This window comes from Lytechinus pictus, chromosome 5 (genome assembly GCF_037042905.1).
Source record: "Lytechinus pictus isolate F3 Inbred chromosome 5, Lp3.0, whole genome shotgun sequence".
NCBI lineage: Eukaryota > Metazoa > Echinodermata > Echinoidea > Temnopleuroida > Toxopneustidae > Lytechinus > Lytechinus pictus.
Window position 1 is genome coordinate 16,496,119 of NC_087249.1, and position 16,592 is coordinate 16,512,710.

Genomic DNA, 16,592 nt, shown 5'->3' on the forward strand with positions numbered 1-16,592 from the left:
AAATTAAAGTTGAATTATCTATACAAAGTTAAAGTATAGATGCTAATAATAATAACATAGCACCTATCACTGCCAAATCCAACCCTATAGGCTCAATGCACCCCTATGCACTCAATTTCATCATATTATAATATACACAAATTGACACCATTACAGATTTATTTCAATACTTGAAAAGAAACGCAAGTATGCATTTCAGAAATGTTATTAGGTAACATTTGTCATGACAGTTTGTAAAATCCCTCAATGTATATGTGCAACATCTAGGTCAGTATTTTTACCCCTGCACATCATCATCCAGGAGACTGCTACATGTATAGTGAGGGAAAATCATTGAAGAGGAAAATTAAGTTTCAAACAAAATTTGAATTTTATCTCAAATAACTAGAATCTTTATCTGAAATATGGTAAGTCAATTATTCAGAAGTAGACAGACATCATTAAACTGTATACAAAAAATCATTTCAGAGATTTTGACCCCAAAAATTAAAGATTTACAGCAGTTAATGCAGTTAAATGGTTTCTCGCTCACCCTAAGCTTTGCTTTGGTAAAATCTTGAGGATCTTCCTGGCGACATCCAGCTGGTTATCTTTCTCACAAGCATAGATACATCGCTGAGCTAAAGACAAGAGATCACTCTTCTTTCTTATGATTGGCTCTGGAGACTAGGAACGAATGAATATTCAAAATAATTATGACTTCATTACAATAGAGTCCTTTTTCTCACAAACATAGATCTATAGTTGTAGATCAGTTCGTTAAATGGCCTCGAGGGCAGTCAAAACTGAATGAATCTAATCCCTATGAAAAAATGTTACCAATACCAAGCAAGATGACTGGTCAAGACAGTTTTAATAGATATCAAGAATAATCCCATAATTTCAAGCTTCTTTCAATTTTTATAGTATTTTTGCATAGCATTTTTAACATTATCTATCATCAATTATCTACATATCTATATCTATACCTTCATTGATGTATATATCATTCTTTTTTTTCTACCTTTCTTCCTCCCTTTCTAAAATAAATCTAATTGATTTAAGAAATAAGTAAACTTACTGTGTGTTTACTGTTTTCCAAAATGAGTTGGCACTTGTATAGATCCTCCTACAATGTCAAATAAAAAAAAAATATGTGAAGGAAAGATGGCAAGGGATAAAAAGTTTATAAGAAATATAATGGAAGGGTGGAATTGCAAAGATATGTCAACTAGTATGTAGATGTATGTTTATATTTTAGATTTACTCATGTTTCTGTTCAACAAGTACAAGAAGTACTAACCCTAATTACAATCATACTAACAAGTCTGTTTTATTATCTTTTATAATGCTCAAACAGATTGGTGTGTATTATCTGTTTTCTAAGATAATGATGCAGATAGTGATGTGGGGGCATCGTGGTCGAGTGGTTATGACTCTCATCTTTCAACCTGAGGGACGTGGGTTTGATTCCAAGCCGTGACGTGTTTTCATTCAGCAAGAAATTTTACCCACATTGTGCTACACTCAACCAGGGGGGGGGGGTGAATGGGCACCCAGTAGGAATTCATTGAATGCTTGAACCTGGGGTTATAATAGCAGTGGTTTGTATCCTCCGGATAAATTATTATTATCCATGTTATTTGATAACACATCCTCATTTTAAAGCCATGACCCGTCAATACAACTAGCCATTTAATTAATCATTAGCAAGATTTCCTGCGAGGTAAACAAAGGAAAGGTCATGTGTTAGTTATACATGTATTTCAGACAATCGTTTAATTAGGATCTATATCATCAGTTTATAACGATAACATGCAGGCCCCGTCTCCAACTAGTTCAAGTATAATTCAAAACAAACTTTCTCTGACCTTTGCCAACGATAGCATGAACTGCTCTGTGAGGGATATTCTGGCTCCCGGTGAATCTTCTTCACACCTCTGCAGAAATGGAACCACCCACCGTTTCACATCCTTCACATACGTCTCGCAAGGCGACTGGCATAGACAAACAAAATTCATCACTTTTATAGTACATTTTATGAAATGATGATAATGTAACAATCATAATGATGATGATAATTATGATAATACTGTGGTAATAATAAAAGCAATGATGATAATGGTATTAATGACAATAATATTGAAATCAACATGATAAAATGGAAGCGCCGTGGTGTAGCGGTTCTGACTCTCGCCTTGTAATCAGAGGGTCGTGTGTTCGAATCCCACCATGGCCTAGCGTCCTTTGGCAAGGCGTCAATCCACAATTTGCCACTCTCCACCCAGGTGTTAAATGGGTACCCGGTAGGATGCAAAAGCCTATGAAGTATGCCTAGCAATTGAGTCTTGGAACTCTTGTTGGAATGCTCCCCAGGGAGTGGAGAAGGTGCATACATTGTATGCGGGCATGCAAGGATCCGATGACCGGGGTAATGATATATCTGTAAAGCGCTTAGAGACGTCGTTCCGATGTGTTAAGCACTATATAAATGCGGAATATTATTATCATTATTAAAATAACATTGATTATACTGATCAATGATAATTTTGAATTTATCAACAATATAAAAGCTTATATATATCAACTATGAACTATTAAACGTGGTTACAACAGTTGCACCGTTAGTTAACCTGTACATGTAGTATTACCTTTGACACCATGAGCTTGATGATCTGATGATTGGTCAGTTTTTTCAAGGAAGCCAGGGTCAAGTCTGGGTCAGTCTGACACTCATAAGATAACACTTCCAAGGTCAAAAGGTCATGATGGAGACTCTCCAATTCCTATGAATAAATTATGAATAAATATTTGAAAAGAAATTATTATTTAATGTTCCATAAAAAAAACATAAACAGGCTTATTCATCAATTGTACCATTTCAACTTTTCAAACCTTCATGTACTATTGCAGTAAATTTGCTTCAAATCAGTGCCAATTGCAAGATTGCTATCAATGACTATACAATTTGGAATTAAATTCACATTGTTGTGTAAACAGGGCTTCGATAAGGAAAATTTAGTTCTCATTTGCGATGACAATTTCTTAAGCATATCAATTCCATATATTGTAGAATGTAAAAATTAAGTGTCAAAGAATCTTACCGGTATATTTCTTTCCATGGCGAGTCTGACCAATGATAGAGCATTGTCAACCTACAAGTGAACACGACAAAACAAAATAAACATTTTTATAAACAGATGATTTCACATGAGAAGTAACCCCAATAGAAGTTCACATGAGAAGTTACTCTAAGGGATGAACACTTCACATGAGAGGTTAAACCTAAAACTGACTGAACTAAGACTTTGACTTTACATATAGTTTCATCCATTTTGTTTTTAGTACTGCATTTCCATATAATTTGCTAATTCTTCTTGACAGAATGGATTTCTATCAACATTTTTTCCAGCATCATATCTGTTGAGACAATTTTTCTATAATAAAGCAATTTCCTTGAGAGCCCTCTTCAACTGTCTCGACAAAATTCTTCTATTACTGACAGTGGTTCAAAAGAATGTCTTAAAAAAAATGCCTTGCCTTCTTTGATCTTAATGCTTAACCCTTGCTCTTCCCCTACCCCTATTTACTTCTCCTTGCTCACTAACAAAGTAAAAAAAATTCCATTCACCATCTGTCTGGATTCATTTTCAAGGACCATGGCTCTGTGTATCACCACCACCATTCAAATCTCCCAATATCCCTGCCCCCAACCCCCCCCCCCTCTTTTCTTCTCCTTTTCCATCAAAAAGTAAAATTATTTCTATTCACTATGCCTGTCTGGATTCATCTTCAATGAACATTGTTTTGAGTATCACCATCTACTCTTTCTCTCCCCCTCCCCTACCCCTCTTTTCATCTCTTTGTCCACCAAAAAGTAAATTGTTTCTATTCACTATGTCTGTCTGGATTCATCTTCAATGAACATTGTTCTGAGTATCACCATCTACTCTTTCTCTCCCCCTCCCCTACCCCTCTTTACATCTCTTTGTCCACCAAAAAGTATATTTGTTTGTGTTAACAATACCGTCAATTGCTCTGTGTATCCCCACCTTCCCTTTCCCTTTTTCTCTCTTCCCCATCCCCCTTCCCCTACCCCTCTTTACTTCTCTTGTTATCCACCACAAAGTAAACTTGTTTTATTCACCATACCTGTCGGGATTCATCTTCAATGACCATTGCTCTGTGAATCACCCAATCAGTCAACAACTTTTTGGACATTGCCTCACATCTAAAATTTAAAATAAAATAAAAATAGCAATATTAGCAATGTAATCAATCATAATAGCCATGATGAGGGCAATACCTTCAATGAACAAGTGGAACGCCTCTGGCAGTCTCGCCTGCATTACGCGATTTAATATCGCGTAATTGTCAATGGTGATTATCAATGGAACTTTCTCAGCACCTTTCGCTTTGAGCTGCGGAGTCCCCCAAGGTTCTGTTGTGGGCCCTCTCCTATTTCTTCTGTACACTGGTCCTCTTGCAAAAATTATCACTAGCCATCGGGGTGTGAGTTATGCCATGTATGCAGATGACACGCAAATCTACGTATCCATGGCATCCGACGGACCAGAAGACATATGCTGTTAATCTACTGAGTGACTGCCTCAAGGTCATCAAGGTCTGGTCAGCGAAGAACAGACTCCGTCTCAACGAAGCCAAATCAGAACTGGTACATCTTTCTTCGCAATTTAGAGCTACGGAGCCTCTGCCAGACTTCAATATGGGAGAGGGCATACTTAAGATGTCTGACTCTGTCAAAGACCTTGGTGTCACTTTAGACAAGCACCTTACCCTCCAGCCACATATCAGGAACATCTGCAAATCAGCATCATGGGGTTTATTTAGGATTGGTAAGGTCAGGCGACTACTCGACCAAGCCTCTACTGAAAAACTCATTCATGCCTTCGTCTCATCCCATCTAGACTATTGCAACTCCCTCTTTGCCGGCCTCCCAATTTCTTCCATCTCTCCCCTCCAGCGAATCCTCAACACTGCAGCGAGAATGGTAACCTTGAGCAAGAAACACGAACACATCACCCCTATTCTCCGATCACTTCATTGGCTTCCGGTTCACTCTCGCATAACGTTCAAAATTCTACTCATTGTATACAAAATTACCCATAATATGTCACCCAAATATCTCCAAGACCTTATTTCCCTTCGTTCTTCCTCTTCTGTCAGATCCTTACGTTCATCATATTCCAATAATTTAATTCATGGCCCTCGCACTAAGACCCGATATGGTGATCGTGCATTTTCTGTAATTGCTCCCACCCTCTGGAATAAACTCCCAATTCATATCCAAAATGCTCCCTCCGTAGAAATTTTCAAATCGTCACTTAAAGCTCACCTTTTCTCATAACTTAACTTTTTTTTTTTTATGCTGTATACTATTATAATCTGCCAACCTGTGCGCTTTGAAACACCAGTATAAAGCGCCCTACAAATGTTATTATTATTATTATTATTATTATATAGCAGCAGTGCTAACTTTGAAAACTACTATTAAATAATCATTCACAAAAACACCATTCATATAATGACATAATACCACGTTCATTGACCATAAATGACATTTGAACGGTGACTTAAGACTTGTCAACTACACCCATGTCCACATTTCATTCACTCTATCCATAAACTTTCAAAGTTATGATGGCAATTCAACAATTACCCCAACATGGCCTAAGTTTATTGACCTTAACTGACCTTTGACCTTGATTTTGTGACCTGAAACTCACAGGGGATGTTCAGTGATACTTGATTACTCTTATATCCCAAGTTGTATGAACTAGATCCATAAACTTTCACCCACCCAATCAGTCAACAACTTTTTGGACATTGCCTCACATCTAAAATTTAAAATAAAATAAAAATAGCAATATTAGCAATGTAATCAATCATAATAGCCATGATGAGGGCAATACCTTCAATGAACAAGTGGAACGCCTCTGGCAGTCTCGCCTGCATTACGCGATTTAATATAGCAGCAGTGCTAACTTTGAAAACTACTATTAAATAATCATTCACAAAAACACCATTCATATAATGACATAATACCACGTTCATTGACCATAAATGACATTTGAACGGTGACTTAAGACTTGTCAACTACACCCATGTCCACATTTCATTCACTCTATCCATAAACTTTCAAAGTTATGATGGCAATTCAACAATTACCCCAACATGGCCTAAGTTTATTGACCTTAACTGACCTTTGACCTTGATTTTGTGACCTGAAACTCACAGGGGATGTTCAGTGATACTTGATTACTCTTATATCCCAAGTTGTATGAACTAGATCCATAAACTTTCAGAGTTAGGATGGTAATTCAACAAATACCCCTAACACGGCCAAAGTTCATTGACCTTTAATGACCTTTGACCATGGTCATGTGACCTGAAACTCGTACAGGATGCTCAGTGATACTTGATTACTCTTATGTCCAAGTTTTATGAACTAGATCCATAAACTTTAAGAGTTAGGATGGTAATTTAACAAATATCCCCAACACGGCCAAAGTTCATTGACCTTAAATGACCATTGACCATGGTCATGTGACCTGAAACTCGCACATGATATTCAGTGGTACTTGATTAACTCAATGCCCAAGTTTCATGAACTAGATCCATAAATTTTCAAAGTTATGATGGTAATTCAACAAATACCCCCAACTTGGCCAAAGTTCATTGACCCTAAATGACCTTTGACCTTGGTCACGTGACCTGAAACTCAGGCAGGATGTTCACTAATACTTGATTAACCTTATGTCCAAGTTTCATGAACTAGGTCCATATACTTTCTAAGTTATGATGTAATTTCAAAAACTTAACCTTAGGTTAAGATTTGATGTTGACGCCGCCGCCGTCGCCGTCGGAAAAGCGGCGCCTATAGTCTCGCTCTGCTATGCAGGCGAGACAAAAACCATGACAGTCAAGAAAAGTCTTTCGCACCAGACATTAGCAAATTAAAAGCTGTTAGCTGTTATAATGACTGACCACTTGAAATATTTAAGCTTTACACTTAATTTTCATCCATATCACCATTTTATAACAGTCATTAGTGATGGAACAATAATTTTTTGGGCAAAATCCCCGCAAAAATATCATATTTTAATGTCATAATTCATAAATTAAACTGAATACACCATGCTCAAAACTTTCAAAATTTTCAATGGGATCGTAACATTCTTTACACCTGAATTTGCTCAGCTCTGGACTATCCTCATAGAGGAACGCCCCATAGTCTAGCTGGGTTGGGTTGATGACCCTCTGACAGTCTGGACCCTCACACCAGTCCTGGTCCCTGTGTTGGTCCTGGTCCCAAGAGTAGACCTCTGGCTCCGACTCATAACTGAATGGGTAATAAGTAAATACACATTTAGATCATGGGTTTTAATAAGACTAGATGGCTTTCAGATGACACATCATTTGCTCCTGAGACAATAGCTCCGGGCTTAATTTCATCTTAAAGATGTAGGATCAGATTTGCAATATGGTTCTTGGTTGGGGTTAGAGTTAAATCCAGGATTGAAGTAAGTCATTCGATTAATGCTTTGAATCTAGAGTGGAGCAGAATGTTGCTACAGCAAATGTCATGGTATCAGAGTTTAAACTGCACAGCTACAAAATTCATGCCTCCACTATTGTTGGATCAAGAATCTATTACATACATTGTACCTTACTTCTATATTTTTTTCAAATAATGACTTATGTGACCTTTGACAAAATCTTAAGCTGTTGGAGACTGAATAATTTTGCTATAACACATGTTTTCCATAGACTCTAGTCCGCATTTATGCGGGCTCAGTCTACAACAGATTAATAATAGATTGTCAATCATTTAAGCATACATGAATAAGTTTGAAGTTGAATCCTAAAAGTTATTGAAAGAATGAGATAATATAAAGGTATGGTATATAATGACCTCTGTGACCTGTGACCTTTTACATCATGACTTCCAAATTTAATTGATAATTGTTCCTCCAATATGAATACATATACCGTATCAAGTTTGTAGTTGATTTCCCCCCCCCCCCCCAAACAGTTCTTCAATCATGAAAACAAGATACTTCAATGACAGACAGACAGAAAGCAAAAAAAACATCTACAGTAGGTGGAGGCACGAAAAGAACAAGTTTATCCACCTACCTGGCTTCTGGGAGCAGCGTCTTGTATTCAGTAGGGGGCGTGGTCTCCGGGAAGTTATTGAGAATCATCAACCAATGAGGCAAGACATCCTTGCCGTGGTAGGTGAACATGATCTCTAGAGCCTTCCAATCAGAATCCTGCAAAATATAAACAATATGAATAATTGAAAAGAGGGTTCGGTCACAGGAAAGTTTTTGAAAATCATTAGCCAAGAAATAAGATAGTGATAGCTGAATATGATTCCAGAGCCTTCCCAATCAGTATCAGATAAATATGAATGATATTAATAATCAACAGGATGAATGCCCCTGGCAGCCTCATTTGCATAACACAATTAATTCAAAAGTAGCAATTTTTTTGTGATATTCATTTATCTTTGTGTACAAATTCAATAAAATCAAACTTTAAAATTTAAACTGATCATTTATTTCACCTAAATTCAACAATTTTTTTTAAAATCAGAATTGGAAAAACATCATTAAAATCAAGGGACTGGTGAGTAGTGCCATAAAATAATCAACCTTTTTGAACAAGTAAAAACCCCATTTTTTCCTTTGACTTAACTTCGTGATCTGCTTAAGCCAAAGTGATTTGAAAGGGCTTTACAAATTTTCATATGAACAAGAAAACATAGACGAATAATTTCAGGAAGTTCCCACATACAAAATGTATATGTGTTGGATGTACATGTATGGAATAGCCCAAATGAAACCTTGCCTCCTGTAAATTCAATATTCCTCTTCTTCATTGACTTCATTCATCACTACATGTATCAAAAGTGATCAAAATTAAACTTACCCTTGCCATTCTGACTGCTGCCTCTACAATGTTCTCAGATCTGAATTTCTCAAAGTCCTTCTCGTTGTACGCTCTCAATGCCGATTCCCCTCCTCCGAGAATCTCCTTTTAAGAATAGGAGAATCAAATCAATATTTCAATGTATACATGCATCTGACGAATCAATTTTGGAGTACTGGTAAAGCCGTTCTTTTGCATCATGCTCAAGCAACAAGAGTATATTTATGAGTTCTTGAATTCACAATGCGCAACTAATTTCTAAATGAATTTTTTTAATTTTAAGTTGTTCGAGACAGAATGATTTCGCTTTAACACACGTTTTCCATAGACTCCAAGCTGCATGTACTGTATGCGGGCTCAGTCAACAGGTTTAGTTGCTAGATTGTTCTTTACATAATTACCCTTCATATGAAAAGCTCAATTCTGAAATGGTTACATTTCAATATGAATTAATGTAGTTGTATCCACTTTCCTGTCGTTATTTTTCATTGTATGTCTTATTTTTTGCCTAAAAATAAAAGGAAAGCATAAAAAAAGAATATCTCTCCCCATGGAAAGCATATTACAAAGAACTTTTCCACCAATCCTCTAGAGTTTATGATTCATTCGTGAACACTCCTATATTTCAGTGGAAAAATCTGGATTTGAAGTTATTTTACCTCATAAGTTTTCAGTCTGTCCAAGTATCCAAGCAGTCTCGTTCTGCAGCGACACAGTTCTCTTTGTTCAAGAGTCAGCCTAGTAAGAAAAAAATATTAAATGTTTGCAAACTTTCAGCAACTGTGGAGACGAATGAATAACATGCACATCAATAAATATATCCAAACAATCAAGAGTACAATCAAACAAAAAAGTAGTAAGAATTCTTCCAGATTATGAGCATCATAACAAAGTTTAGGCAATTTTAAATTTTGCATTATTTTGAGAAAGGCCATAAAAGAAGCTCTCACATTATGGTAGAGCATGGTTAGAGTCAGCCAGTGATGACTGAGTGACCGTCTTGACTGTAGTGGACATCATTACACATATGGTCTACAATGGCTACATGTATATTATGGTCTTCTTCAGGGTGGTTCCACAAAACTAACAATATACTAGTATCAGGGGTGTGATAGGTCACAAATAAAAAGATCTGAAAAAAGCTGAAGAGTGTTGAAAAAGAAAGAGCTCCCATACTTTTTGTACAGGGGAAGGCCAAAAATAAGCTGAAATTAAGCTGGAAAAAAAAAACTCTCACACCCCTGTAGTATATCCAATCTCTTTATGAACTATGAAACAGAGATAAGTCATATCAGGAAAGTCGTACATAAAGGTGGCCACACTTACATACTTTACAAAATTGGCCTATGGCTGTATTTACAGCAGCACTACAGCTCTGAACAATTAATACGGGCACTTAACCGTAACTGAATTACTTAGAAAGTTTTAATGCTGGCTTTATCCACTTACTTTGAAAAATCAACCTGGGCCAGGAGCTTATCTCTCTTCTCTTTCTTTTTCCTCTCAAAGAGCTCTTCCTCAGTTTCTTCATCTTCGTCATCATCATCATCATCATCGCCATGACGATAGTGATCAAAGGGCCTTTCCAACTCAATATCATCATCAGAGCACAAAATGAACCTAGTCAAAGAGAGACCACGAGGACATGAATCGAACAGGGATAGTATAAATGAGGCAAAACCCTCCAAATTTTGGCTTGAAATAAAAAAATAATAATACAATAATAAAGATTTTGTTTGATATTCCACAATTTTTATTTGAAATTATTAATCATATTCTTGAGATTAAGTGTCCTATGAACCACAGGGTTCTTTATTTTGAAAATAAAAAAGAAACTCCAAGATAATTATACAATAAATTCAAAATAATCATACAATAATTCCAAGATAATCATATAATATTGACAGAAATTGATGTTGTGGTTGGGATTCAAACCCATGACCTTCTGTTTCAAAGACAAGTGTCAGAACCACCAGACCACGACGCTTCCATACTAACCTCCCTTTGTCTTCCTGGTTGCCAATAGAGATGAGGGCTTGAAGGTCCGTTCCTCTGAGGCCGTATAGGAGGAGCTCCCTGGCAGCATCGATGTCATCCGGGATGCGATCCAGACACTCATGAAGAACCCAAGAACGTTTGGTGATCTTACTCTAGAATAATCAAAAACAAAATTTGTTTTTTTGTTTTTGTAAATACCAGGGATTTGTGACTGAGTGATCTGAGGCGCCTGACTACACCATTGAAGACCAGGGTTCGATTTCAAGCACAGCCTTGAGCAAGGCATTTGATCTACATTGCTTTTTTTATCTTGCATCAAATAAATGAAAATATTACATGTATTATTGTTACCAATTTGTACACTGATGAAAAGAAAATAACAAAGGTTGGCAACACGAAGCACAGTAATTGATTACAGAGCAAGTTTTCATGATTCATTGAATGGAACACAATATACAATCATAAAAACTGATTGCACGGATTCATTCTGGATAGATCTAGATTACAGGTACCTACAACAATGCCTAGAATTTTGACTTACCAAGTAGTCTTGAATTGAGGCCAGTGAAACTCTGCTTTTCCTCCACTGTGTCTGGTAGACTAGGTCTGAATCTAGACCAAACCGCTGGGACAGGGCTAACGCCTCGCCGTATTCCTCATTTTGGATCTAGAGCAGAGAAATGGAATGAAATCTATGGTAAACTGCACATCTCACATTTTAAATAAAACTGCACAGCAATTTGATTTGTTCAAAAAGAAAAAATAGACTTAAGTCTAAATACATAAATAGACAGACTAAGTTAAAGTCTAAAATATAGACCAAATAGCTGAGAATAAGGCAAAGCCGTATTCTTTGTTTTTAATCTAAAGAAAACATATGGAATATTATCTATATTGGACAAACTGATTTAGATCTTGAATTTGAAAAAAAGAAAAAAAGAAATGCCTAGCTTTTTTTCTCAAAATTAGTCATTTAATGAGTAGCCGTTCAACACCAAAATGAGCATGGCATTTTAGAAACTATCAAGGTATAATCAATGCACGTGCCCATGTATACATATTGGTGCTGGTGATTGTTAGTAAACTCAGCTTTCAGCTAGTCTTGTTATCATTTCATGTTCACCTGGCATAAATTAGATCACAACTGACACTGCTAATATCATGATGCTTTCATGACCTTAACAACTTTGTCTGAAAATTATTACTATTCTGGAGTTTGGTTATAAAAGAGATTAAGAATATAGGTCCAAAATTTACCTTTCTGAGGAACAATTCATCTGGTGTGGTTTTCTGGATACTCAGGAGGCAGTATGTTCTATGAGTCACTCTAAGGTATGAAACATTTAATTCATTAAGATATTCAACTGCAAGTTCATAATATGACTTATGTACCAAAGCAATCATATTACTTTCAAATCAGTTATGTATTGATTGAATGTCACTAAAATTTATCTATTAACTCTTTGTGCACTGGACCATGAACCCATCTGTACTGAATTATTTTCAGGGAGGGAAACAATGCATTGTTTGTTGAGTGTGAAATGCGAAGTTCGCACGGCACCGAGTGTGCATTGGTGCGAAGTACGCGTGGAAAGGGTTAATTACAAGCTAGTGATTGGCATTTGCAACCAACAGCAATAGGCATCTTGCAGTACCCAATAATCCAATTCAATTCAATCTAATTTGGTTTATTTGTAGTAAAGACATCGTAAAAACAGTCAAGAGACTGAAACATACAAATTTCATAATCTCAATAAGGCAGAGGGAGAATTGCACGAAAATTGTAATAAATTGCAAGTCAATACTTGGGTTCTGTAATACAAAGGTTAGAAATTGATAGTGTGCTTGATTTTAACAATAGATTGTATATTATGGACAGTGAAATCAATCCTAAAGATATTCTTCTATGATAATTGATAAGCTTTGTGTTACGGGCCCCAGATCACGAAGTCAATCATAATAGCTGCTACTAATTTCACAATTGCAACTGATAGCCTGATCGCTTCTCCAAAAGAAAGTATAAATTTACTTGACATCCCCCAATTTGATCTATCAATTACAGAATAGTACTGATCTTTGCTACTGATTGCAACAGTCACATTGTCTACAAACATTACACAAACAGGGTAGTAGCTATACATTGTCACCTATTCTATGAAGTAAAATGAAATTTAGAATATTAATCAGGGCCAACAATGAGAATAAGTTAATTTGAATGAATGTTACCGTAGCCAGTGAGCCACCTTGTAAAGGAAAACCTGACTTCTCCTTCTTAAAGACTAAATGACCACAGATACAATTTGTCACTGAAAAATTTCTGTGACATACTGAAAGTTTGTGAATATTGTTCAAGGAAACTAATTATTCATTTGGAACAAGTATAAAAAAAACTGATATGGGAAGAAAATTCAAAGTGGTTACCTTGGTTTTTTCCGTGGAGGTTGGAATCTTTCACTCTCCGTCACATAGTACATCACCTACAAACAGAAACACATGAAAGCCTGTTAGTTTTAATCACTGGGCCTGAAGTCCCTGAACAAGAGTCAAAATATATCAAAGCACTATATATTTATATGTACAATATAAAGCCTGGAAAAGCCTAAAATGGGAAGTTATCAGTGCCTGAAATCAGGCAAAAGCTGACTGGCATCTCTGGAAATAAGACAGAAATTCAGTGAAAATTGAATTTTAACACAAATGTATAAAGGCATATTGAGGTTTACTACTGCCACCCACAGCCCTCCCTCTTTTTATTCTTTCCAGCATACTTCTTTTCATAATTCCCCCTTTCCTCGATCCACCTCTCACACAATGTGCAAATGCATTTCAAGATTGTACACATATCCATACCTCTTTCATGTACTTGGCAGTCTTTGTAAGGAGCGGTGCATCTTCGTCATCGTCGTCATCATCCTCTTCATCGTCAGTTCCTTCTATCATAGAACTGGTATCACCATCTCTCTCCCCATCGGTAGGACTCCTCGGCCTCTTCATAGGAACTGATCTACTCTCACACTAGAGACAAAGAGAATGGTACACTAAACAGCTGAAATCCGTCTGTTTGGAGGAGCTTTTGAAACATTTTCTTTTTTACTTAGGGGTTTCTCCTCCTGAATAGATGACACATACAGTGTGAGGGACCTATGCCCCAAAGGCTCAGAAAATAAAAAGAACCCTGGGAAATCCCTGTTTACTGTAATGTCAAAGCTTATCCAATGTTAAAGATTTAGGTAGTAGTTTGTGAGAAGTAGTCCACGAAATCAAAAAATAAAATTGCCGGACTCTAGCTATTAAAACTCCTTGATACAACAACTTGTCGCAGCTAAAGCAGAGAACTTGCTTACATCTAATGCCATGAACCCTTTTTCAGAGGCAAGTGTCACCCTCGGGGCAGGTGCCAACCATTCACATGATGTCCCAAGAAGATTACTCAAATTGGCAACAGAGCATACAGCTACCGCTCCTGAACATCTGGCCAAGATTATAGCCTGAAAAAGAAAATCATGAAAAATGAAACTGTAATATTGCTTCAGAACATGAAGATAATAGAGTACCGACGTGTGACATCATCAATTTTCCCTTTTTGCATGTCAGTGTTTTTGATACCATATTTTGGTAGAGCATGATGAAAACCCCCAACAACCCAAATTTGGGGTGGGAATTGGTCCTTGAGGCCCCAAGATATGACCTCATGAATAGATAATAGCCCCATTGAATTCAAAGTATTATTGACCAGGTTCCTAACATTTAGAACCAGGCCAATAATATATTGCCTTCAATTCTGTATTCACGAGGTTATACAATTTCTAAGGCTAGGGACAGTGATTATCTGCGATCGCGGAAAACGGACGGAATTCACGGAATCGGCCTTTTGAAACGGAAAGTGGCTTTTCAAACGGAAAATCACAGAAAACTTGTTTTTTCTCAAAATGCACAAAATATCAACAGAAATTTATCCCAAATCCTCAACAAAATACGAATATCAACTGAAAAAAAACACGATCTCACTTTGCAACAACAATCATGACAATCAACACATCGTAACTACACTGCACTCGAGCCCCTCCATCACTCGATCGTATCCAAACTAGTTTACAATGACGTCCGCATATAAGGCAGAATTCGGCCGTGTGTTGCTGCCCTCTGCCTTCGGTCATAATACAATGATCACGGTGATTCAACAAATCCAAAATGGCGGATAGGCGGAAGTCGTCGACTGCTCAAAACGATGTCCGAAAAGTCCCCAAATCAGCGATAAAATCCCATATGACCATAAAATAATGCTAATAATATGAAAGGTGAGGATGTATTAATGTTGATTGTGTTTCTCTAAATAGTTTTTTAGCTCGAATCTCTTCAATTAAAATGGATTTTAAAGCGATGTTAGTACATTGGTAGATGCAAATTTTGACCAGCGCTAGCATTTTGACATCGCGCTACTCATTGCGTATTGGTTTTCAATGTAAACGGAATTGTCACTTTTTCATGTACACAAAGTCTATGGGGAAACAGAATTTCCGTTTTTAGACATGCTGAAACGGAATTTGAGATTTTCTGAAACGGAAAAGGCAATTTTTAGAAATGGAAAATCACTGTCCCTATAAGGCCCCCATGGACTAATTCCCACCAAATTCTGGTAGTGGGGGGGTTTTCATCATGCTCTACCAAAATATGGTATCAAAAATGCAGAAATGCAAAAGAGACTTTTGTGACCTCATTACTTTGGTACTCTATAACAATAACAGCTCAACTCCAGCAGGGATATTACTACAATGCAGTGTAAAGCATGGTATACAAATATATCATGCTATGAGAAAGTACAGTGGGAATTATTCATGCAAGGTTGGACAGGCCAAGAATGAATAATTCCACTTTACATGTATTTTCATAAGAAACACCTAGGTACCTTCTTACAAGAGTTGTGATTGATCCAATCAACCTCAAATTTATGGAAATCCATCAATGTCATAATTTTTCCTACATGAATGAAGTCCTGTTTAGTGATTGCTTCCAATAGCATCATGTGTGCTAATATACCATAGCATAACATTTGAAATGCATGTTTGTTCAAAATATTTTGATATGGGCCCTGTTGCATAAAATTTTCTATTATGGCAACTTTGCCATCCAATGGTAACTTGTCTGGAATCCTTGATTTTGATTGGGGTATATCAGCGTTACCATGGTAGTTTCCATTAGATGGCAAAGTTACCATAATAGAAAATTTTATGCAACAGTGCCCATATCAAAATATTTTGAACAAACATGCATTTCAAATGTTATGCTATGGTATATTAGCACATGATGCTATTGGAAGCAATCACTAAACAGGACTTGATTCATGTAGGATATGATGTAGAATATAAGTTTACTGCACTATATCAATTTACAATATTTTTATATTCATATTATATTTATGGAAAGGCAATTTTCCAACATTATTCATGTTCCAATCAACAATCATTCAACTAGGTTTGTAAAATCCCCCCCTTTTTCCCCCTGCCCCAGTTCCCTGCAAGAACACTGCATAAATAGCTATGCCTCACCTCTTCAGACCAGAAATTAATGTCAATCAAGAGATTTGAGAATGATGCCCCTGAAAACAGATTAAAAGAAATACAACAATATCAAACATTAGGATTGGAGATTTTTTTTTT

The 16,592-nt window shown here is 36.5% G+C and overlaps 1 protein-coding gene across 2 annotated transcripts in view; it reads right to left on the reverse strand.

The window, feature by feature from the left end:
• LOC129261728 (NBAS subunit of NRZ tethering complex-like) overlaps positions 1–16,592 on the reverse strand; it is a 67,602-nt gene that overhangs the window by 29,087 nt on the left and 21,923 nt on the right. For both annotated transcript variants that reach the window (XR_010293664.1, XM_064099902.1), the window contains exons 13-30: positions 16,482–16,531; positions 14,280–14,423; positions 13,786–13,950; positions 13,357–13,412; positions 12,193–12,262; positions 11,477–11,602; positions 10,936–11,087; positions 10,387–10,557; positions 9,597–9,675; positions 8,938–9,042; positions 8,140–8,276; positions 7,187–7,342; positions 4,132–4,210; positions 3,084–3,134; positions 2,631–2,765; positions 1,851–1,976; positions 1,061–1,108; positions 533–666 (exon numbers count right to left, since the gene is read on the reverse strand). Coding sequence is in view for 1 of the 2 variants with exons in the window: in XM_064099902.1 (XP_063955972.1) it covers positions 533–666; positions 1,061–1,108; positions 1,851–1,976; positions 2,631–2,765; positions 3,084–3,134; positions 4,132–4,210; positions 7,187–7,342; positions 8,140–8,276; positions 8,938–9,042; positions 9,597–9,675; positions 10,387–10,557; positions 10,936–11,087; positions 11,477–11,602; positions 12,193–12,262; positions 13,357–13,412; positions 13,786–13,950; positions 14,280–14,423; positions 16,482–16,531 (1,984 nt within the window). In the remaining variant the exon portion in view is untranslated. The remainder of the gene's footprint in view (positions 1–532; positions 667–1,060; positions 1,109–1,850; positions 1,977–2,630; positions 2,766–3,083; positions 3,135–4,131; positions 4,211–7,186; positions 7,343–8,139; positions 8,277–8,937; positions 9,043–9,596; positions 9,676–10,386; positions 10,558–10,935; positions 11,088–11,476; positions 11,603–12,192; positions 12,263–13,356; positions 13,413–13,785; positions 13,951–14,279; positions 14,424–16,481; positions 16,532–16,592) is intronic.